This window comes from Colobus angolensis, unplaced genomic scaffold (genome assembly GCF_000951035.1).
Source record: "Colobus angolensis palliatus isolate OR3802 unplaced genomic scaffold, Cang.pa_1.0 Scaffold85, whole genome shotgun sequence".
NCBI classification, from domain to species: domain Eukaryota; kingdom Metazoa; phylum Chordata; class Mammalia; order Primates; family Cercopithecidae; genus Colobus; species Colobus angolensis.
Window position 1 is genome coordinate 1,515,722 of NW_012122376.1, and position 26,046 is coordinate 1,541,767.

General features: G+C 40.4%; 1 protein-coding gene across 2 annotated transcripts in view; it reads right to left on the bottom strand.

Moving 5' to 3' along the window:
- The window catches only part of DOCK1 (dedicator of cytokinesis 1), a 489,568-nt gene that overhangs the window by 200,442 nt on the left and 263,080 nt on the right, over window positions 1-26,046 (bottom strand). For both annotated transcript variants that reach the window (XM_011930180.1, XM_011930179.1), the window contains exons 27-28: window positions 11,140-11,241; window positions 3,377-3,471 (exon numbers count right to left, since the gene is read on the bottom strand). In XM_011930180.1, coding sequence (XP_011785570.1) covers window positions 3,377-3,471; window positions 11,140-11,241 — 197 coding nt within the window. The remainder of the gene's footprint in view (window positions 1-3,376; window positions 3,472-11,139; window positions 11,242-26,046) is intronic.

Consider the following 26,046-nt stretch of genomic DNA (forward strand, 5'->3'; position numbering starts at 1 on the left):
CCCACACCCATATGCACACACATGTACACACACAGATGAGCACAGGTACACACCCACACCCACATGTGCACACACAGATGAGCACGGGTACACACACACCCCCACATGCACACACAGATGAGCACGGGTGCACACCCACACCCACATGTGCACACACAGATAAGCACGGGTACACACACACCCACATGCACACACACAGATGAGCACAGGCACACCCACAGGCACACATCACTTCTCTGCAGGAAGCTCCCATGGAGGAAACACTGTCTGCCCAACGACCTGGCCTCAGAGTACTAGAACCCTTGATTAGACGGTTCAGCATAACATTTTATGTAAAACAGAAAATAAACTGTAGGAATTGTACATTCAGGCTGCTTCCCTTGTCAAGACGTCTTTGCAGCTGCCGTCTGTGTACACGATGAACAAGAGAACAAGGTGGACTTTATTATCACCAAGGTAGATTTTATCCTCAGAAGTCTCATCCAATCAACCGCTGAGAGGACACTGAGCACTGTGGCTTCTCCCACAGGGTTTCCCTGTCCTCAAAACAAAAGACTCTCTTCCCTGTTTCTAAGACGGAAAGGCTTTGGTCCAAAATGCCACTGCACCAACCTGCTGCTGCAGTGCGTGTACCTGTGTCAGGCACCGTGCCCTGTGGAGGGGCTCTAGTGAGTAGGGGTGCTGGCCGGGGAAGGTTGCCACTGGTTTGCACTGAATTCATGATTCCAAGGAATGTGGATCAAGCCACCTGCTCACCCCACAAACAATAGAATATCCCAGGAGAAGATGGACAAGGTCTCTGGAGAAGAGAACCAGAACCACAGCACTCCCAGGGTTGAGCCCCAGACCACTTACTTAGTGACTGTGTGGCTCTGCACTGCGGCCAGTGCTGCCGCAACCCTTATGTAGCGCGGGGTTGCTGGCAGGAGGAAAACAGGGAAGTAGGAAGAGAGAATGATGCGGCCACAATGTTCCAATTGAAAACCGGCTCTCAATAAAAAAAAAAAAAGAAAAGAAAGAAAGAAAAAAACCATAAAATAAGTAGATTTTGACTATGCCCTCCTAAACAGGAGACCCTCGGAGTAGAAGCGACATGAATGCAACCTCAGGGAGCCCGTCCCGCCTGACCTTTGTCGCAGTGCTCACCCGGGGCCACAGAATCCACAGCCTGACAGCCAGGATATGCTGCTCCACTGGGAGACCTGAAGGTCAGGTCTACACGTGGAGGAGTCAGGAGGCAGACGCAGAGCACGGCATCCACCAGGCCATGCCGCCTCCACACCCTGTACTCTGGGGCCTGCTCAGCCACACCTCTGCTCCTGGCCAATGGTGTCATGCCATCTATGGCTCCAGGGCGGCGGGGGTGTTGATCCTTGTTGCTGGTGTGTTTGCTTGTTTTCTCCATGTGCAAAATACAGCCATTAAAAACACAACCCTACAGAGCTCTTCAGAGGAAATCTAGACTGTCCATCGCAAAAGCTCATCCTGACAGAGAAAAGGGAAAAGACCAATGCTTTATTTTAAGTCCATCATTTTCTAGACGACGACTTGGAAGCTGAGAGATGGCCACAGGAATCATTTAAAGTCACCCAGCAGGTGGAAGGGTGAGGAGGAGCAGAGGCCAGGACCCCCACTCTGGTCCCTGGGCCAGGGCTAAGGATACAGCAATGCCAGGGTCTCTGGGGCGTCCTCACCATCTACTCTCAAATGCGGTCTTTGATGTGTGGAAGGAGACTTCAACCTCAGTAAGATCTGACGTGGGGGGAACATCACTCCCTCCCTCACGCTTACCCCTCAGGGAGGTCTGCAGGACTCCTGCAGCCATGGTACACAAGGCCAATCTGTCTCTGCTGCCCCAGAAAGCAGCAAAACCCAGAGGAGGCCAAAGGAAAGGTCGTGCTGCTTTGGATTTGTCGAAGGGAAGGACAACAGGCATTAAAAAGAGGCAAAGCCATCACAGAAAATTCAAATAGATACACTGCACACCTACCAGCACGGCTAAAATAAAAAACAGTGTCAACAGCAAAGGCTGGGTGCAGACAAACCGAGTCACTCACATGGCTGGTGGGAATGTAAAATGGTACAGCTATAGATTGGCAGTTTCCTATGTCATGAAATGTGCAATTACCCGACAACCCAGCATTTGTCCACGAAGGCATATATGCCACAGAAATGAACTCACGTTCACCCAAAAACAGACGCACGAAGGCTGGTGGCAGCTTTATTCATAAGAGCCACAAACTGGGGATAGCCCAGACGTCCTCCAACAGGAAAATGGTTCATCTCACTTGGTCCAGTCGTACCATAGAACACTACCCAGCAATAAAAAGGAATAAGCTATTGATACAGGCAACAACCTAAATGGATCTCCAGTGAATTAAGCAAAGTGAAAACAGCCAGTGCTAAAAGCATATATACAGTATGATTACACTTATGTAACATTTTTGAAATGAAGCAATTATACAATGAAGAACAAATGAGTGGTTGAGAGAGCTTAGGGATGGTGGGGTGGGGAGGGGGGAGGTATACATGGCTATAATTGGGCAACAAGCGGAACCTTTGTGGCGATGGAAACGCTCAGTGGCTTCACTGCGGTGGAGTCCACAGTATATGCATGTGGTGAAACTGCACACAATACAAACACTAATGCATACAAATTAAACTGAGGAAATCTGAGTAAGATCAGTGAATTGCAACATCAACTCCCTTATACACAAGATCTCTATGACTTTCTACAACTGCACACGAACCCACAATTATCTCCATAAAAACTGCAATGAGAAAGAAAAACAGAGATGAACAGAAAGTTCTTTTTAAAAATCCCATGTGACTGAGAATTCTACGGTCATTGTTAGTGCTCACAGAAATGATGAAAGCCAGTGTACTAGAAAATTAACCAACAGCCCTCACCGGAGATGATAAACAAGGCACAAGTTCAATACTTAATGAATATGAAGAAAATGCTCATGATTAAAAAAACTGAAATATGTGAAATGTCAACACTTTGCAAAAGCCTCTTGCATGGAGCTGACGGTGGCTAGGGCTGATAAAAACATGTGGGTAACATGAGCGCGCAAAGCGACGCCGAGCAGAACCCATGTGCCCACGACGACAGCTGTGGGAGATCCAGGTCCAGGCTGTTTTTCTCCAGGGGATGGAGCTCAAGTTCTTACAGCTAGAGCCCTGTGTTGTCATAAGGAAGTCACCACAAACTCAGAGTCCATGTCTCCCTAGAACTGTTTGCCTCACAGAGTTAGGAACAGCGTTTGCAGAACATTTTATTGAAGCCAGCTTGGTCTCCAGGCAACATCACTGTTCCCAGCAGACATGAATTGGGAGCCATAGAAAAGGTGAGAGCCATTCTCCCCACACTTACTTATTTTGCACCATGTTCATGATCACCCAGTCGAAGGGGTAAACGTTCTTTCCAATGAGGTTCTTAAACATGATGAATGTTTCCATTAGGAAATCCTGAAATAAAAAAAACAAAACACTGAAATGGCCCACCAAGAAAAAGGTAAAAACGATACACCCCCCATCGATGATTAGATTATAAAAGACCCCATTTTTAAGGGCCGAAGGAAAACATCCTGAAAAGTAATGAAGATACATTTCATAGGAGCTGTGAATTAGACTTGTCTTTCCGTTTACCCGAGCACCTCCTGTCTGAGCTGGCTGCTTCAAGAATATATTCTGAAATAGTCCCTGAGCCTGTCTCTTTAATAGTTAAAGAGTAAATCCCCAAAGGTTAGGAAGAGGCATTCAAATCCTTTCTGCTTCTAGGAAAACATGATTTTTACAAACAAGGATTGCAGGTTATAGCTTTTTCTTATGTTTGCTCTAAATCTATTTTTCATGATGAACAGGACATGATTTCAGGTTGAATACAGGATACTACTGTCTGTTCCTTTTTCTCATAGAATTTCAAAATGAAAGGCTCCAATAGGAACTCCTGATCATCTGCACAGATTCGGCACACAGTAAACCATTTGAGTGTATGGCCATGTTGCCAAACTCTCCTAGATGGCAGCTACATCCCCAAAAGCTACCGAGTTATGCTTCTGGTGTCTTAGATGATGCTCTGTACTTCGCAGGGCAACTGAAAAGAATCAGGGTTCAGGACACACCCAGCTGATCTACCCTGCTTCCACGCCAATGAGAATGTGCCTGGCATCAGGAAGGGGCAGCCAGTTCCTAGGGGCTGTCCACTATGTGTGTATCAGAATTAGAAGATTTCCTACTTTCGAGAGCTAGACAGGTGCTCTGAGCTAACCTGAACAAAACAAGTGGCTATCCCAGAAAGCACACATCCCTGGTAGCCCCAAACTCATACAACACCCAAGGTGGGAAAGGCAACCAAGAACTGTCTTAGAAAAACGAGGCCGTGGTCAGGGATTGTCAAATGAGTGGATATTTCTCATTTATTTAATCTCCTGAATCATAATTAGGTGCAATGGCTGTGAAGGCCAAGGTGGTGAACAGAATTTAAGCAGCCAAGAAAGCAATTCCCAGTACAAAGGTCTAAATAAGCAGTTCCTACAAAGAGGCACAAGTTAAATTTGATGACAATAACAAGCTAATGTTCAAAGTTAAGATACTTTCTTTCCAACTCTAATGGCCAAGTCAGGTTCTGGCAGGTGAAGTCCGCGGTGTGAGGAGTTTGGTGTGCCCCCACCGTAAATAAAATGAGTGATCCTGATCACTCTATTTGAGCAGATGCCTCCAGTCGAGGAGACATTAGTGACCTGGACAAAATCAACTTGGAAAAGTCAGTCCAGATGTCCTCCAAGCTCTGCACATGGGCACTGTGTCCTCCTGATCTCAGGAGTGGGAGCATCCCAGTCCTCCCTTCCGACACAACAAATGGCTTCTTTTCCAGTTTAATTATTGAAATTCATATTTCACTACTGAGTTTCCTCACTTTGTCAAGAGTTTCCCATTTTAACGACCAGGCTGCATATTTTGTAGGCTGAGTACCGCAATTCAGTCACATCTCCATTTGCATGAAATTGCTGGCTTTCTTGATGATTACTTCTCAAATCCTAATAATTGAGATACAGGCTCTCGTTTTTATTATTCTGGAAGAGAAGCATATTTTCCCAATTCTCTTTCTTTTCTAAGAGACACAGTCCCATACTTCATTAGTATGGCTCAGCTGCTAAATTTTGGTACTTTGCTGATCAAACAAAATGCTGCATCTAGTGGGAGATGAGGTTCTGCAAGGCTTCCTTGTTTTCTGCATAATTCACTAGCCATGGCGGTGGCCCCTAACAGCTGTGTCTGCCTCGAGCAGCTGATGAGGCTTACCAGACTGTTTCACTAGGGTCTCCAAGTCAACAAGGGGCATTTTGTGAAAATGTCATCATTCAACGTGGATTTATTCCTGTTGCATTTTTTAGTTTTAGTTTCTATTTATTTTATGTATTCATTTCACTCCCTCACCCAGGCTGGAGTATAGTGGCACGATCTTAGTTCACTGCAGCTTCAACCCTGGGACACAAGTGATCCTCCTGTTTCAGCATCCTGAGTATCCTGGGACCACAGGTGTGCACCACCATGCCTGGCTAGTTTTTTTAATTTTTGGTAGAGATGGTATCCTGCTATATCGCCCAGAATGGTCTTGAACTCCTGGGCGCAAGAAATCCTCACGCCTCGGCCGCCCAAAGTGTTGGGATTACAAGTGTAAGCCACTGTGCCCGGCTGCATGTTTTAGTTTGACTATTCACAGGATGTCTTATACAATAAGCAGGCAGCTCTAACAATAGCCATCCATCTATTTCAGAGGCAGGACCGTGTCATAACTCTGCACCTTTCCATCCCTGTCTCCACCCACTTGAAAAACAGCCATCCTCTCGCACCTGAGCCATCCTCTCGCACCTGAGCCATCCTCTCGCACCTGGACTTAGGTCCATCCTTGTCCTTTGTTGTCCCCATGCTTCACTTTTCAAATGATAAATCTGATCAAGGCATCAATGCTTTCCAGACATCACACGGAACCCATTTCTCCAACAGCTTCCCAATGCTCTTAGACTAAAGACAAAACATCTTGACTCTTAGACTTAGGACATTTCCATTCTGCTCAGCCAAAGGAGTAACCATTATAGACAAGGACCAGCCATAGATTTTCAACCCATCCAATGAAGGATTGTTAGGGAAATAGGACATGTCCACATTTTTGTGGAATCAAAGTTTCCTCCAAAGATTATCTGATAATTGCAAAGGTAGGAAGAGGTACATATTTTCACAATGGAGGGATCTGGAAGTTACCAGCTTTTAACCCAGCCGTCAAATTCAGCATCACCAGTAGTGGGTGAGCATGACATGCCCAGCCTCCTGAAGTAACACAGCAGAAAGCTTTCAACACCAGTACTGAAACACTCTTGCCAAAGAGTTGAGCTTGAATCTCAGAACAAGCTTCTGTTTGCAGAACATACAGGCGGATACAGAAACCAGTTGAAAGGCATATTACAAGGCAGCATTAAAAAAGTCCAGAATGGGAGATAGTCTACAAAAGCTATGGATTGATCTCTTCAGAAAAACTGAAAAGCCATGCTATGAAAAGAAAATAAAACAATGTGATGGTGATGAATTTATTTTAGAAAAAGATTAAAGAGACACAACCACCAGATGTGATGGGTGAAAATGACATAAAAGTTTGGAAAGAATGAAGGAAATCTGAATATAAATGGCATGAGGGGTGGTTGGTGCATTCTGATGGAGCAATAAGACCAACAGAGAATGTCTTTCCTCCCCAGAGATGTTTGCTGAACAGCTGAGGGCAGGTGCATCCCCTGTGTCTCACTGACTGAAAGGGGTTGGCTGTATAGATAGAGACACTTGGAGACACGTGACGGAAGCAAATACACCAACATGCTTTCAACTGATGAATTCAGGCGGCAGGTAGCAAGATTTCCATTTCTTTTTTTCCTTTTTTTTTTTCAGACAGGGTCTCATGCTACCACCCAGGCTGGAGTGCAATGGCATAATCTTAGCTCACCACAGCCTCAAACTCCTAGGCTCAAGCAATCCTCCTGCCTCAGCCTCCCAAGAAGCTGAGACTACAGGCGTGAGCTATCATGCCTGGCTAATTTTTTTTTTTTATTTTTTGTAGAAATGGGGGTCTCACTATGTGGCCCAGGCTGGTCTTGAATTTCTGGGCTCAATAGATCCTCCCACTATAGCCTCCCAAAGTGCTGGGATTACAGGCGTGAGCCACTGAGACTGGCTCCATTGTATTATTCTTTCAGCTTTTCTGTATTTGTAAAATTTTTTTGTGATCCACAGGGGAAAGAGAATAAGGAAAACAGTGGTGAAAGCTGAGTAAGGTCAGATAAGCCCTTTTCCTTGCAGAATCTGATGCTAACTGCAGGTAGATGGTGTCAGAATTGAACTGAATTGTAGGACATCCTGCTGGCAACAGGGAATGGGTTGCGATGGGAGACACCCACACACTTCTGGTCACAGAAGTGCAAGAGTGTAGGAAAATTTAGTGTGTGTTTTCCAAAGCCACACAGTGAGAATTTGTGACAAGTGGCAAGACAACACTTTCTGCTAGAAGTCCCAAAGCCCTCCTCCTTCCCTTCTAGTTGACTACAGAGAATCGGGGCACATTCTCTGCTTCTGTTACTGAGACGTGGACACGTGGCAGCCAGCAGCCCCTTGGGCAGATCAGCAACTCCAGTGTAGAAGATTCTACAGATTCTTTGTGGTTCGAATCCTAAAGGGTTGGGATGGCCTCCGTCCTGAGAGCTCTGAGCTGAACATGTCTATTGCTTTTCTCTTCCGGATCAGTCTTTTCACTTGTGCTCTGTATGCTCACTATCATTGGTGTTGGTAATCAGTGTGATTTTGTATGAAAATGACTCACGCAACCAAAAGGGCTAAATTCGAGAACCTGAATTAGTACTTGTTAAAAGGAAATAGTCTCAGGAAAATGGTTTTGGCTAATTTCATACTGAAATACTAAATAACATCAAATAATTTTGTACAAAATAATCTTTTATTTAACAGTTGTCAGAGTAAGCCGGGCATAGTGGCTCATGCCTGTAATACCAGCACTTTGGGAGGCTGAGGCAGGTAGATCACCTGAGGTTGGGAGTTCGAGACCAGCCTGACCAACATGGAGAAACCCAGTCTCTACTAAAAAATACAAAAAACTTAGCTGGGCGTGGTGGTGCATGCCTGTAATCCCAGCTACTCGGGAGGCTGAGGCAGGAGAATCGCTTGAACCCAGGAGGAGGAGGTTGCAGTGAGCCGAGACTGCGCCACTGCACTCCAGCCTGGGCAACAAGAGTGAAACTCTATCTCAAAAAAAAAAAAAATAGTTGTCAGAGTAGAAAAATAGTCTTATACTTGGTACAGTTAACAGATAGGAACACATTTTACAAAAGTTCTGACGATTAACAACAGTAAAAAAGTTCACAATCTTTCCAGTCTAAATTTCTGGTATAAAAAAACCACAAACGTCATTTTTTTTTTTTTTCTTTGAGATGGAGTCTCACTGTGTCACCCAAGCAAGAATGCAGTGGCCCGATCTCGGCTCACTGCAACCTCCGCCTCCCGGGTTCAAGCGATTCTCCTGCCTCAGCCTCCCCAGTAGCTGGGATTACAGGCAGGCTAATTTTTATATTTTTAGTGGAGACGGGGTTTTGCCATGTTGGCCAGGTTGTTCTCGAACTTCTGACCTCAGGTGATCCACCCGCCTCCGCCTCCCAAAGTGCTGGGATTGCAGGCGTAAGCCACCACGCCCGGTCAACGTCATTTCTTAATGGAAGTCAAACTGTCTGTAAATCATTGATTTTCTGAACTGTTGTGTCTATGGAAAAACATCCCCTGGGAAACTGGGACCACAACACGTAGTAAACATCTGATCCTGGGATCTCAGCAAAGACAGAGGGCACACAGCTGGAATTCAGCAAGCTACAGTAATTTTTAAATACCATTCGGCATCACCACTTTTCACTTACCTTGAAGGTTCCTTATCAATCACAGCACTTAATAGTTCAGATTAAATGTTTGCATGTGTGGATTTTTATGAAGTGATTGCTCTGAAAAAGGGCAAAGTACTAATTGGAGTCCTGACTTTTCCAGATGGGTAACTCTTCTATTTCTGAAGACTTGATTTTTCAACCGGGAACGTTATCTAAAAAACTGTTCCTCTAGCTTTAAGCTACAACTATTCTTTACACTCACCAAAGCAGGGGGTAGGGTGTAGTTTAGATTCAATTATGGAATAAAATGTAAAAATGTAAAATTTGATTTCGCTATGCAATGATTTCCAAAGAGTCATGGGATATAAACATTGGATACAGGTTACACATTTGAGCATACTCCTCCTATCAACTACTCATTAATATTCAGGGAAAAACAGACACAGAAATAAAAACATATACATACTCTTGTTCCCTTACTTTTATTGAGAGGAAACTGCTAGGGTTTTAAGCTCTAGACCCATTTTTGTTCTTCTTAGAAATCTTAAAGTACAGTCACATGTTGCATAATAACATTTTGGTCAGTGACAGACTGTGTATATGTCAGTGGTCCAAAAATTGTAACGGAGCTGAAAATTCTTATCACCTGGTGACATTACAGTCATTGTATTACAACTGCCTATAGTATTCAGTGTAGTCACATGTTGTACAGGTGTGTAACCTAGGAGCAGTAGCCTAGACCATCTAGTCTAGGTGTGTAGTAGGCTCCACAATCTAGGTTTAAGTTAGGGTACACGCAATGAGGCTCACGCAACGACGAAATCGCCTAACGATGCATTTGGCAGAACTGTTAAGCAACACATGACTGTGTGTATGTGTGTGTGTGTGTGTGTGTGTGTGTGTATGTATATATGTGTGTATATATGTGCATATATATGTGTATATATATAAATATAGAAATATTATATCTTCAAAGGATTATTTCTAGTACATAATTTTCTTATTGTTGCCACTATAGATATGTAATAAAATTATGCATTATATATATAGTGGCAACAAAAAGAAAATTATGTATTAGAAACAATGCTTTGAAAAAAATCATGAAGATCATTCTCTTCCTCCCATTTCTTAACAAGATACATGTCAAGTGCAACAACCCTTGTTATAGAAACACTAGGACACTGCCATGTTCTGCAGGTATCTATGGGTATTCTTTTGCAGTAGTCCCCAACCTTTTTGGCACCAGGGATCAGTTTCCTGGAAGACAATTTTTCCATGGACCAAGGGGTGGTGCGGCAGGTTTCAGGATGAAACTGTTCCACCTCAGATCATCAGGCATTAGATTCTCATAAGGAGCGTGCAACCTATATCCCTCACATGCACAGGTCACCATAGGGTTCGTGCTCTTATTAGAATCTAATGCAGCCACTGATCTGACAGGAGGCGGAGCTCAGGCAGTAATGCTCGCTTGCCCACCACTCAACTCCTGCTGTGTGGCCCAGGGATTCGGGACCCTGTTCTACAGGACCTTATGGATCCTTAGAAATGGAATCGAAGAGTTCAAGTCAACATGTAATCATGAAGGCTGCCAACAAGTTTGGTTGCAGCTTTGCAGAGGATATTTGCCATATGGCAATGTAATTTCAGGTCATTAGGGAGGTAGTTCGTAAGCAATCAATTCCCCTCTATTATACTTTTCCTAATTAAGTTGTATCATAGTTTTACTGAGGATGACTATAGAGAATTATTTGGAGAAATGTTGATGAGCTTCCATGATTACAGCTAATTAATAACAGAGTACAACTTAAAGCTGAAAAGTCACTCTGGCTTCTGCTATTAAAAAGTCAACCAATAAATGAATAGGAGTTAATGGGAGGATATCCCATTGATATCCACGGATAACATCTCCAAATTTTCAATTACCCCAAAGCACAGGAGAGGAGACTGTCACCAAGAAAGACAAGAGACTTCCCTGGGTTCGGCCCCTGAATCATTCTCCATTCAGCCCTAGAAGCAAGTCTGCAAGTCCGGACGCTTGTCTTGTTAGAAACGAGGCTTTAGTCAGACCTTCCTAGGAGGCATTTGAAATCAATCGGAGACAAGTTCTCATGCAAAATCCTAGTTTAGATGAATATATTGATATCAGGCTTTTGTCTAAAGTGCTGGCCCTAAAACTTGGTTACATGAACAGGGTGAAAGGGACACTTACTACCACATCAGTCCTCATTTTCCCGAAAGTCTTGATCAAGTGGGCATAATGGTAATCCTCCATTTGTCGTAAAATAGCTGTCATGCAAGCCACGAAGTTTCCCTGTAAATGAATCAAAAGACAGAATTAGATGAGACAGAACAACACTCATGGGAAAAGCCGAAATCATCCCAGAGTCTGGGACTTGAAACTGTCAGGGAGAAGCAACGGGGCATGGGCACGGAGCCCTGGGTTCTGCTGCTCCTCTCTCAGGGCTGAGCAGCATAAGGCATGGGTCACTTCCAACCTCAGGAATGTGTTTTTGGTAGGGGGTCCTTAGAATATGAAGCTGAAAGTAGAAAGAAAAGCAAAGCCCTTGAGGAGGTCTCACCATGCTGAGGACATGAGCACACAGTAACATGAATGAGAAACACTGGTGCGCTCACACTCAGGGCTCTATTTTATTCTCCCTAACCATTAATACCTCAAATGTTTCCTGATGCAGGGTTGTCCAGACCTGAAAAATGAACTTGAAATAGTTTTGCATTAAATACAAGAAAATTAAAGACAGGATGGAAATCGTGGGCACTTCTGTTTTGTGCCCTCTTGGAAACTTGCTGCCGTTATTATCAGGCAAATGTGTGTGCAGCCTCTCTTCTTGGGCCATGACAAAGAAAGGCCTCTAATTTCTCAAAATCAGCCTGTATCCCCCCGTGCCCGATGTGGAGGCAATCACCACAACGCCACCATGAGTTATGGCCCAATTCTCCTCCCCGAGAAGAAGGAGAGGAGGAACGCGGGCTCATCAGAATGTCAAGTGGGAGAGCTGGGAGTTTCTCAGACCAGACGGAGCTGGGTAGAAAGGAAGAAAAGGAGGAAAAAAGAAAGCAACACAGAAAATCAAGAATGGGGAAGGTAAAGGGCCAAAGCTGAAAAGTCTCTCTGGCTTCTGCAAATGCAGGCAGATAGTATGTGTGTGGACGTGCGTGTGCACACGTTTGTTTGCATGCCCTGAAGGGTGCTTGCTTTGGTGGGGGGTTATGAGCTAGGCAGTTCTGTTGCCATTAACTGCAACTGCTCACTGCTGGGGCTTGTTGCTAAGAACATTGTAAAGCCTTCCTTGCTCTTAAATATTTTCCCCTAAGATAATGACATTTAAGGAACATAGGATATATATTTTTTCCCCATTAAACCAGTACAAGTTTGGTAAAATTATAGCATGAAACATACTTTGAGACATGTCCCTATTTTTCCCCTATTAAATGAGCTCTCAAATTGCATTCTTTTACTAACTCTCCTTTTACCAGCAATATATCAGAATGCCTAAATGTCTTTTATATTAACTTGGAATACAGGCTTTACAGTGAAATGTTAAAATCCAATATTTTCTCCAATTCATTTTATATGTATAGCATACATATCTGCTTCCAAATGAGTCCTCGAAGGACACATTACGAAAATTGAACAAATACAATAACGATGATATGATATCTTCCATTTGCCCAGAAATATAAATCATTTGTGAATGATGATAATTGCTGAGATTTAGATTCCAAGTTGGTGTTCAGGGAAACAGCTAAATAATGCTTGTTTTCCATTGAGGCAATGATTAGTAAAATGGCAAAATGGTCGATTCATGAACTTTTGAAACACATAAATATTTGGCATACCATTCAGCTCAAGAGAGGCTGCCTTTGTGTCTTGTCTACTCCTTTTGACAATGAGATGTGTCCTGTGGATAATCGTCTTAATAATATTACACACTGATCAAGCACTGTGCTAAGGCTGTTAGAACTATGGCCCTTTCAACATTGTGACTTTGACCTCTTTCAATCACACACAGCTTTCTCTTCCCGTCCCACTTTACAGGCAATGAAACTGAGGCTTAGAGGTTTCACTCTCTGAAGGAGTGAATGGCAAACCTGGGTGTGGAGGCCGTACTCCAGGGCTACAAGACGGGTACTTACTGGCTAACCTGATTTCTTTACCCCTCATCCAGATGCGCATTTTAACTCTTCCTCTAAGGAATCTGAAGCCACTGTTGATGACCAACACAAGCTAGAGATTCACTTTCCCCTACTCTGGCAGTCATCAGAAAAAGTTGGAAGAGGGTGAGGAAGAAGAGCCTTCGAAGTATTCTGCCCACAATTGATCCTGATGCAGCTGCTGTGACCCAGACTCTTCCCCATGAGATGAGGAGCTTTTCCTGCTGAGGAAGAGGCCTGTATCAGCCTAGGTGGACCTAGTAGGTGCTGAAATCAATTTTCTGCAGGTCAAACCAGTTATACAGTGGAGACTTACACATTAGAATAAACGAAATCACACAGTCAGCTATTTATCACCAGAAGCAATGTATCCATGTGCTTAGCTTAAACAATCAGGCTGGAAGTAGAAAGAAAAGCATAACCCTTGAGGAGGTCTCAAAATCCTGAGGGTATGAGCACAGAGTAACATTAATGAGAAATACCAGTGCAGCCAGGCTCAGGCCAGATACGTCAACAGGTGATGTGGACATACTGAATTCAGGGAGCGGACCGTCACGTCATGCTGAAAAATTCATGCAAGGCAACAAATGCCAAAACTGTTGTAACACAGAAAACAAAAAACTAAAGAGAATACAGCAATTTCCATAAAGCAAGTCCTGGGAGTATGTAAATGCCCTGTTGGGAAGTCTCTCTGGACAAGAATATCAGAGAAGGCAGCCAGACGGCCCCTTGTTTAACCGCGATGGGGATTAACTACAGGAAGCACAGAAGGGCCAGAAAGACGGGCCATTTCCACAAGTCAGAGGCGGTGCTGCCGGGCACTGTGCGCGCCCGCTTTACCAAACCTAAGGAAAGGTTCCAGAAGTCATTCGCGCCGTTCAGGCTTTCCTTTCTTAGCGAAAGTAAGTCTTGCTTTTTCATCTCTTTTCTAAGGGGTAGCATGAATTCCATTAGGAAAGGGATGATCTGCATACTAACATTCACTGAAATGCCCCTCTCTTTCCTCCCTGCCCTTTGGGAACGGAGTCCCAACCCTGGGGAATCAGTATTTCCACTGGGCAAATACTGCAGATACTATGAAGCCTTATGGTTTCCGTGAACACAACAGAACCCTGCAGCATATCTCTGGGCTTGTAAGGGTGGATAACTGAGTATTTATGGAAGCCCTTTGAAACCAGTCATTTATTAAGAACAAAAATGAGGGAGCTCTGTGAAAATAAAACTTTAATTCTGTGTGCTCAGAAGACAATTACTATTCTATGCTTTAATTGATTGATTTTAAATGCATTTGGGAGATGACTCCTAAATGAAGCTTTTATCTTCCAGACAATGGGTAGCCTAGCAGGTAGGCTGGGAGCAAACGCCATGGTGCAGAATCATCCCTGAGCCCGAACATAGGGACTAGGCTCCAGCACCAGCAGCTGAGTAAAAATAAGTCGATAAGTAAAAATAAGACATATTCCTTATAACTGCAAAGCAATGCAAAATGGGGCCACAGAAGTCAGGATATACTTGCAGAAAATTTAAAAACCAGGACACTAAATGCCTAATAAACAACAAAAAAAGTGAACCTCATTAGCAATCAAAGATGAAAATGATACATCGTTATTTGCCTGTCAAAATAGCAGAGAAGTATTTCAATGATGATAATGTGAGCAAGGGTGCAGGGAATGAGGACTCTTATATGCTGTTGGTGGGAACATAAATTGCTATAACCTTTTTAAAAAGTGATTTGGAGACAGGTTTGAAAAGTCTTGAAAATAAATATTCATCTCCTCAGTAATTCTACTTCTAATAATCCACCAAAGGAAGTAATTCAAAATAGAAAGTTTCATACCCAAAGATGTTCATAGCATTGCTGAAAATTTTAAACATCCACCACAAGAAACTGTGTAAATAATATGATATTTTGTAGGGTTGCAAGATAAAATACAGGATGCCTAGCTCCATTTGAATCTCAGATAAACAAAGAAAAATAAATATGTCCCAAACGTTGCAATGAAATATTACATGAGATATACATATACTAGAAAAAGATATCTGTTGTTTACCTGAAGTTCAAGCTGAACTGGGGGTCCTATATTTTTATCTGGCAAATCAAGCAACCATAACTTGTGTTATGATGAAATATTGTGCAACCATTAAATCACTAAATATTAACTATGAAAATATGGAGCATTTTATTAGCATGAGAAAATAATTGAAGAGGAAAACTGCAGTAATTATATATACACATTTGACCAATGTAAAGAATATACAGTACAAGAAAAACAAAAAATGACCAGAAAAGATACCAGATAGTCATGAGTGGAGGGAGACTAGGCCCAGATTGTTTTTATAAAGAGAAAGTATGTCAATATTTTTAAAGGTGGTTCAGAAAGAAAAGGATCCATCTGGCAGGAGGGACCAGCTCTCCCTGTCTGCCCCTGATCTAGTTCATTTCTTAGTCTGCTGTCTTCAAAAATCTCTCTCGCAGGGCTCCCCCTGTTGGTGTGGCCTTGGCTACTGCCTGGCACTGCTCCCGGAGGGAGCCCGGGACAGAACTCGTCCCCGCACACCGCCAGCCCTCCTGAAGTACCTCAGTGCCCCAGTTTTAAATCTGTTTGGGCCCTCATTTCACTAGGTAGTTTGATAGGCAAAATGGAGAACAGGTAGAATTGAGCACAGGTAGAAGGAAAGGCAGGTAGAATTGAGCACAAGTAGAACTGAGGCTGGGTAGAAGGAAAGACAGAACTGAGTACAAAACTAAGTGTAGGTAGAATGGACAATAGGTAGAACTGAGGCTGGGTAGAAGGAAAGGCAGGTGGAACTGGGCACAGGTGGAAGTGAGTCTCAGCAGAAGGAAAACAGCACAGGTAGAATGGGGCGCTGGTGGTGGAGCAGGGGGACATTTGGTGACAGGCAAGTTGAATGTAGGATGTCATTGGAGGATATAAAAACAAAAGGCTAACAAAAACACAGACTGGAGAATGGAAACTCAGGATGAGACATACCTTTTAAACAGTGCCTTTGTCAACTATGCCTAGTGGAAGGTCTAAGTATGAATTAGGAGACAAAATCCAAAGGGTTTTAATTCATATTCTTGAGGAGTTGTGAAGGTGTAATAAAAATGGACTCAGCCATGTGCCTTGGATAGCAGGGTATAAAATTGCTCCCGGTAATTTCATCAGCCAGACAAGCTGTCTCAATCGACCCCGGAGCTCACACTTTGTATGGGGCACAGATCTGCTCTCTGGGACACACAACACAGGCAGAAAATTTAATGTTTTTCTCAGTTCTCTAAATTCCAAAGGCTCTCTGGGCAGTTTCCAGCCTCAGAAGCTGTTGGAGCTGTAAACAGAGACACAAGATTGCCGAGTGTGGAGAGTAGTTGCCCGGTTTCAATACAAGGAGAATTCTAATGACTGAATCCGGGATTATATTTCATGATTTCAACTGGGCTCCTGTTAAAAAGTTTAACCATGTTTTCACTAAGGCAGGTATTTTGAAGAGGAAATCTCATTCAAATGCTTAAATTTCAAACATATCAATGAAAACAAAGCCATCTTATAATCATCATAAAAAGGAATGAAAATGAATTATCCAGTAACATTTTAAAATATGTTACTAAACAACAACAACAACAACAACAACAAACCCATAAAGGTGATGACTTCTGGATGATTTTTATTTTCAGGTGCATTCAAGCCAAAGAATCAATACTGTAAAGCAACATTATGAAAAAGAGAATATAGGAAAAGAGAATGTAACTGAGAGTCAAGGTCTTCTTTTAAAATGATTTGAAATAAATCCAAATATTACTAAGTTCTTAGAGCTGATAAGATGGAAGGCCTACAGAGCACAATGGCGTTCTCTTTTCTAGAGGGAAGGCCAATGGCAAAATGTTCATATGTGGTATTTTCTGTGAGAAAATATGAAAGGGAAGAAACAGGGAGTCCAAAAAACAAACAAAACCTCAAAATGTTATAAATTAGCCCCAAACTCCTGCAAAATCTGCATAGAGCTGAAGTTTGTCAAAATATACTTAGGGGGCACCTACATCACAAATTAAAAACTGTTTAAAACATGCATTCCCGATTCCTCACATTAAATGACAATAAGGCACATATTAAAAATGCACAAAACCACAAGGGCCAGGGGACTCTGAGGAGATGCAACTAAAGATAAGAGAATTCTGGAAGCAGGAAAGAGGGTAATGAGTGGGTACCAACTGCTCTCGAGGTGAGAAGGTGGTGACATTTAACAGGAAGCCTGTGAATCGCTGGTGCAAAACCCTAGGAAGGTCCAGAAACTGGGGGTGCCAGGTACTCAGGAGGCTACATGTGAGGTGAAAAACAACAGTGCTGATGGCTTTGAAATGTGACCCTATATCCAGTCTGCCTATGCCCAGCATGTCCAGTGAGGGGCTCTCCAACTCACTCCTGGGGAGAGGACCACACGTTTACTCCCTGGACAAGGGAGGTGCCTGAAAAGCAGAACACAATGACAAGAACCACCTGGGAGAAACACCTGTTTAGTCTGATGTCAGATCAAACAGTATACTCCCCTCTCTCTTTTCTACTCAGCTCCCAGCACATCAGCAAGGAGGCTTAAACTAACCCCTGCTAACCTCAGTCCCACACCAAACCTAGGAAGAAGACCAGAAGAATCCTCTTTGGTGAAAATGACCAGCCAAAGAGAACATAAGCACTAATATTAAGCATGGAGGTTCCAAAAGTATGAGGGCTCAGCCCATCCAGGCTTGCCATGCAGGAAAGCCCATGCACCTCCATGGTCTGTGTACGTGCTTGGAGACAGAGGTCTGAGCAAGAGCACTGGGCCTTGTGAAAAAAAATCATCCAGCATTAATAAAGGAGACCCAGACAAACAAAAACAGAACCCAGAGGAAAGGAAGAACATTTAGAAAATGTAAGAGAAGTAAAAAAGCTACAATAATTATAATAATAATTGTATATTAATCATATCATTATAAATTAATAATTATATAATATAAATTAATAATTATATAATTATAATAATGATTATTGTATATGTATATAATTAAAATATAATTATTATAATTATTATCGCTATTATTTTTGAGATGGAGTGCTGTTCTGTCTCCCAGGATGGAGTGCAGTGGTGTGATCTCAGCTCACTGCAACCTCAGCTTACTGGGTTCAAGTGATTCTCCTGCCTCAGCCTCTGGAGTAGCTGGGACTACAGGTGTGCCACACCTGGCTAATTTTTTGTATTTTTAGTAGAGACAGGGTTTCGCCATGTTGGCCAGGCTGGTCTCGAACTCCTGATCTCAGGTGATCCACCCACCTTGGCCTCTAGAGAGTTGGGATTACAGGCTTGAGCCACCGTGCCCAGCCAAAGAACTATAAGTATTATCCTCAGGTAGATATGATATTATATTCATGATTATCGTATCTTACTTACATTCCTCCCCTGACTTAGTGATTTTCAGGATAAATCAAATGATTTGCCCTTATAACTATCATATTTCTCAGATTTAAAATAATAACATACTTAGATAAATCTTTCAAAATTCTGTAACCCTTGTAACGTTGTTCTTTCACTTAATATTTGTTGAAATAAAAATGAGATAGCTTCTCTTCTTTGCTTTGATTTTCTCACACATGTGTTTTCATATTATATAGAATTTCTTTAAAGCTACCTCAAAATCCTTTTACGATTAAGGTGGGAGGGGAGTATAGGAAAGAAAGAATAAGTAAAAATATAGAAAGAACGATGTCGTAAAATGAGGACAGAGGATAGTGTGCAGTGCTACATACGCTGAACGTCAGGAGTCATCGCTGTGCGCTCATAAAGCATGTCATGTTTTATTAATTAAATATTTGATTAAGCATAAGACATAATAAAAAGGCTGACTCAGGTATTATTGCTAAAACAGAAGTTCACGGGAAAACGGGTGTCCACTCTCATCAGTGAACTTATAAAACCTTTCTCATATAAGCGACCCACGGTGAAATTGTTCCTTTTTTCATTTAAAGATAAATTCATTCCCATGATGCCTTTATTCAATATATAATTAATTTTTACTCATGTACTTAATAATTTATATTTATAATGTTATTATAAATGTTATATTTATAATATATTTATAATATGTTATATTATAAATGTTATAATGTTAAAATTTCCTTATTTTATAAAGAAACTTAGAGTGAGGAATGCTTGTTAAAAAAAAAAAATGCCAAAACTATACAAAAGAGAAAATAACTTACACTAATGTCACCTTGTAGCTATTGGGAACTACTAACAACAAAATTAAACCTGTATCTTAAATTTAAACTGAGTGCTTAGTTGAATTCATAGAGTACTAGCATCTCATATCATTCCAGGCACTATAAGGAAATAAATATAATTTAAAAACAAAATCGATTTCATTTTTATAGTGGCAGTAATTGCAGAAGATGTTTATTGGACAAATATACCAAAAGGGAATATTTGGATCTTAAATTACCCATAACAGTTATTTGCTACTTATACAGTAAAATAATTTAAACACATATTCACATTTGTTATGAAGAATAAAAATAAATTATAATCAAATATTACATATAAAATTATAGTTTATGGTGTAATGAGGAATATATACTTTGTTTGCAGCTTCTTATTATAATTCATTTGATCCTAAAGCAAGATAGCAAAGCAGAAAATTTTATATTTTATTTTTATAAACTCAATATATCAGGTAATATTAGAGCCTTAGAGAGTTTAGAATTTTCGAAGTCTTATTGCATGATATAGAGGATCTAGAAACACTGTAATAGAAACAAGAGTAATTCGGTCTTTAAAAAAAAACTCTTATTATTGAAGAGAAGATCGATATGTCTATACATGTTTTTAAACTGACTTTCATAAAGGACATTACGATTATTATTGTTATAAATGAAAGTTGAAACTCTTTCTTAGCTAAAATGGAATGCCTTATATAAATCATAAAAGGATACTGTCCTCAACATTAACATTGGTTGATATAATAAGGACGAATGTCACATACATCATTAAATATTAAGTATTTCATATTTATGATAATATTTATGATACTTAAGTATTATAAATACACATAAAAATACTTAAGTATTATTCTAAATATTAAGTATTAAAACATTAAATAAATGAATCATAAGGAGAATAAAAGATACTTTCAAATATGAGTTTATAGTAAATAAAAACATGGATAATCTTTTATGGTATTTCTTATAAATACATATGTATCCGTAATATATACATATGTTGCATGTGGTTGTATGCTCAAACGATGCACATGGCAAGTGATCATACAATAGCTTATCTACTTACAACTACATAAGCTACCAAAGTGATTTTAGCCATAAATGCCTAATGTTTATTTTCAAAATCGCCTACTGTGGTGGACTGAGACTCAATTTGTGGGAACCCACGAGGAATTCTGCAGTAGTCCTGTACCTGTCCAGCAGGGTGTGCAGGAAAGCATCAACACAGGAAGCACATCCCACTGAGGTTCTACTTCCACCCCTCCGTCTCACTTTCCCCACATCCCATAGTAAATTGAAGGTTCCCTAAATGGGTCCTCCTAGAATGGGTCATGAGAAATGGAGGGGATAAGGCTAAAATGACAAGAAGATTCAAAACCATGAAGAGCATTGCCAAGTGCAACACTCGACCAACATTCAATGAGTGTGCAGTGTGTTGACAGCATTGAGTTCTCAGGAGTAGGTCAGCAGGAGATAAAAACAGCCCCTGACCAGGATGTCCTCAGTGGGAGGTTGGGTCATGGCTTTCTTCTAGGCTAGTGGGGCCACGTCAAAAGGACACAGGAGGTGGTGTGGGCAGGCTCCCCTGGCCAAGGGTGGGATGCATGAGACAATCTGAGTATCAAAATGAACAATGACAATAAACAAATGTAGCAAATTGAATGAGAAAAAAATCCATGTGTCTATACAGACATCTAATATAGAAGGATAAATATCCTTCTATATTATATGTAGAAACCTGCGAGGTGGCAGGGTCGAGGGTAAAAGTAAAGCTGTGACCTGTGGAAGACTACGAGCCAAAACAATATAGAATGAAGAAGAGAACTTGATAACTGAAGGTTTCAACTCCTAAAGGAATGGTTGGTCCAGGGGAGGCTCCTCAATGGGCACTGAAACCTCGAGGTAAAAAGTCTTTGGGGGCCAAGACCCTCACTCAATCTGAAAGCAACACCCTATAGATTCTTCCTAATTATAGTCTCAGCCTTTAGGTAGAATGCTAAGCACACAGGATCACTTAGGTAGTTATTTTTTTGCCAAAAATGTTCCATGATGAGGAAATGAATAGACAGATTCAGAATACACAGCAATTGACAAGACAAATGGCGGCGACCCTTAAAGTCAAAGGGAAAACTTCACAGGGAAGAGATCTTACATTCTATTCGGAAATCACTGTTCATTTTCATAGGCATCTTAATATTACCATGACTACAGAGCAGAGTTATTCATAGGAGTTGCATGAAGTGAGGAATGATGTGTCGCTGTATCTGGGACCAACTTTTTGGTCTGTCAAGAAAGAAAGTTTACACATGCAGGGATAATGCAAACATGGCAAAATGTTAATATGTAGTGAATTTAGGTGGGTACGTGTGTTTAACGCTAATATTGATTCAACATTTTTGTACATATGAAACATCTCAAAAAGCCAAAGGAAAACAACTTCTACTCACAGTCTACTGAGAAGACTTATATGAAAACAATTAATTAAGACACAATGTTACAAATACTATAAAAGGGAGTTATTACAGACTGCCAGGGAATTCTAGAAAGGAGGTATTTATTTTCCAATCAAAGGAACTATTGCTGAACATAATAATAAAACTACAACCAATGACTTAGGTATTTTAACTTGGGCAAAAGCAAGTAGTACAGGGATTTAAGCAGCAGGAATAATCACTCCGAAAAATGTCTGAGGAGCTAAAATATAACTAGAGGTCTTTGTTGCTTTTGCACATAAAGCTCCACCATATGCATGCTTCTTAAGTACAGGAATGGTTTATTTATTTGGACTGTCCACTGTAGAGGTATATTCCAGTCTTAACAAAATACGGTGGAAGTGTAAGAAATAGTACAAATGTCTTGCTTCCCTGCCAAATATGGATCCCAACATCACTCTCGCTGCTTTCATTAGTCTATAATACTTTTTGTCTCTTTTTTTTCTTTTCTGAGATGGAGTTTTGCTCTTGCTACCCAGGCTGGAGTGCAATGGTGCGATCTCGGCTCACTGCAACCTCTGCCTCCTGAGCTCAAGTGATTCTCCTGCCTCAGCCTCCCAAGTAGCTGGGATTGCAGACACCTGCCACCATACCTGGCTAATTTTTTATATTTTTAGTAGAGACAGGGTTTCACCATGTTGGCCAGGCTGGTCTCAAACTCCTGACCTCAGGTGATCCGCCTGCCTCAGCCTCCCAAAGTGCTGTGATTACAGGCGTGAGCCACGACGCCCAGCCAATACTTTTTGGTCTTATGGCAAAAGTTATATAGATAAATGATACAAAATTAGTTTAAGAGTCAAGAGTAAAGGTTTCAAAGGCAGACAATTTGGAATAATCACATGACCAAGGGTGTGATTGCTATATAAATTAAAACAGGCTATTTAACCTTTCTGAGCCTCATTTTCCTCATCTGTAAAACTGGGATCGTCATTCTAAAATCTGGAATTCTTGACAAGTTTAATTAGATATGCATTTAAGGATATTTCACAGTAGCTGGCTACATAAATGAATGGTGGCTATGATGATGGTGGTGGTGGTGATGATGGTGATGAAGAATAAAACACAAAACCATATACAGAAAAATATTTTAGAGTCACAAAATTGAATACTGAAACACACAAAACATTGACAAGGGAGTCAAATAAGACCTAAAAGGTGCAGGAATATGCCATATTCATGGAATGGAAGACTCAATATGGTTAAGACTTATTATAAAACTACAGATATCAAGACAGTGTGGTACTGGAAAGGACAGACAGACAAATAAACTGGCTACACATATACGGTTAACTGATTAAAAAAAAAAAATGTGTCAAGAAAGATCAATGTGCAAACTGTACTTTCAACAAATAGTGCCGAAACAGCTGGATACCCAAATACCAAGGAAGGAAGGAAGAAAGAAAGGAAGGGAGGGAGGGAGGGACAATGGGAGGCAGGGAAGTAGGGAGGGAGGAAAGGAGGGAGGAAAGGAGGGAGGAAAGTAGAGAGGGAAGGAGGGGAGGGGATGGGGGAGGGAGGGACAAAGAAAGGAGCTATACCTTACACCATATACAAAAAGTAACTCAAAATGTATCACAGATTTAAACGCAAAACTTAAAACAACAGAACTTTTTAAAGAAAACATAGAAAACTTTTGGGACCTAGGCATAGGAATATATTTCTTAGGATACAAAAAGCATGAAACATAAAATTTTAAAATTGATAAGTTGAACTTAAATCAAAATTAAGAATTTTTGGTCTTTGAATGACACTATACAGAAAGTAAAAAGACAGACTGCAGAATTGGAGAAAATATCTTTAAAAACACCTATCTGACAGAGGGTTTGCATCCAGACTATATAACAAACTCTAAAAAACCAATAAGAAGAAAACAACCCACCAAAAATTGGCAAAAAATGTGAGCAGATATTTCATCAAAAAAATAAACACAAATGGCCAAGATGAACATGAAAACATGTTCTGTCTCAGTAGTAAATAGGAAAATGCAAGTTAAAACCACATTGAAATATAACTATATACAAATTAGAATGGCTAAAATTAAAAAAACAACAACCACAAAGATGCAGAACAACGGAAACTCACGTTGCTGGTCTGAAGGCAAAATGGTAAAGACTTTTTAGGAAATAGTTTGGCAGCTTCACATACAGCTGATAATATACTTACCACATGACCCAACCATGCTGCTTCTAAGAATTCACCCAAGAGAAATGAAAAGATATGCCCACACAGAGACTTCTATACACATATTTATAGAGCTTTCTTCATAATTGCCACACATAGGGGACACTCCGAACACCTACTACCTACTAAATAAACAAATAAATTACGGCACATCTACATGATGAATAGTACTCAGAACGAATGAGGAACAAACTACTGGTAAATAAACATGAGTGAACCTCCAGCACATCACTCTAAGCAAAATAAGCCAGATACAGAAGGCTAGATACTATATGAATCCATTCTTACGTCATTCTAGAAAAGGCAGTACTAGAGTGACAAAGAAGAGAGAACTGACTACAGAAGGGCATGAGAAATATTTTTATGGAAATGGAAATATTCTAAATCTTGTATTTGATAGTGGCTACACAGCTGTATTGTCTGTCAAAATTTAGAAAGAAGAAGAATGGATGTTACTATATAAAATATATATATATAAAGTATATCATTTATAAAGTATAAAATATAGGTATTTATAAAGTATAAAAAATATACCTTACATAGATTTATGTATAAGTATATATGCTTTATATAGTATATATACTTATATATTATATTATATATGTAAAGTATACATACTTTTTATGTCTAAAATCCATATACTTTATATGTACAAAATATAAAATATATTTTATATATTTTAAAATATATAAAGAAAATATGAAAATCACCATGTCCTATGAGCCATATGTAATTAATACTGTATTTCAAAGGATTTCTTCTTGCTCTTACACTTATATAGAAACAGAGTAGTTTCAATTTAATTAATACTTTATTGTAGCTTTCAAATGGTTTTGCTATTCAATATTGCAAGGCCCACTTCATTACCCTTGTTTTTCACATTTTTCTTGAGTATTCCTGCCAATGTATTCTTTTGCATGTACTTTAGAACCACATTATTGAGTCTGAAACAAGGTCCTATTGGGATTCAAATTAGAATTCCATTGAATTTTTAAATTAATTGAAGAGGCTTACAATATCAGCCTTCCCATTTAGACACGCAGACTGTCTCTCCATTTGTTCAAGTCTATTTTTATGCCATTTCAGGAATGTTTTGTGGTTGTCATCCTAAGGATCTTAAACAGCTCTTTTTATTTTTGTTTCTTTGGGAGGGAGTGCTTTTTGAAACAACCCTTTGAATATTTTGTATATTTTTATTTGGATATTATGGTAAACAATTGAATTTAATATGTGTATTTTGCGATTGAACCTACAGAATTCTCCTATTACTTTCAAACTATTTTTCCCCCACTTTGGAGAGGGTTTCTAAATACATCAAACCAAAATCTGTCAATATTTTTGCTTTGTCTTTTCTAATCACTGTAGGTCTGAATTCTGCTTCTAGACTTACTCCTCAGGCTGCACTACCGCGGTAATGTCAAATTATAGTAATGACAGCAAGTGCCTGTTTTAAGTGATTTTCATGGGCATGCTTTTAGTGCCTAATTTTTAACTATTATTTTGAATGTTGGTTTAAGATACTGTATATATCATGTCAAGGAAGTATTCCTAACCTCAGGATCGGCTATAACAAAATGCCTCAAGTTATAGTTATGGATATTATTGGTTAACAAATATGGTTATGGAAATTATTATAAAACAAGAGTTCTATTATTGAAGAACAGGTAGATCAACAATAAAATGGAGCAGCTGAAATCACATCATATGGATGCTGTTACATTCTCACTAAGAGGGGAAGAATGGTACCTTCAAAACAACTTACATGTAAGGTCAAACTATAATAAAATTAAACTTAGAAGATCAACATTTTTTATAATTCTTATTTCCTAGAAAGGGAATGTAGCCACATTATTTATCAGCTCGCTGAAACCTTTGTGAAAGCACACTGTGTTTCGGACATTGTTCTAGAAGCCCACATAAAGCTCACATTCTATTGGGAGTGCTCTGACAGAGAACTTACTGGCAGCTGAATTTAAACATTAGCTCCACTTGTCAGAGTTGACATTAATTAGTATCTTAATA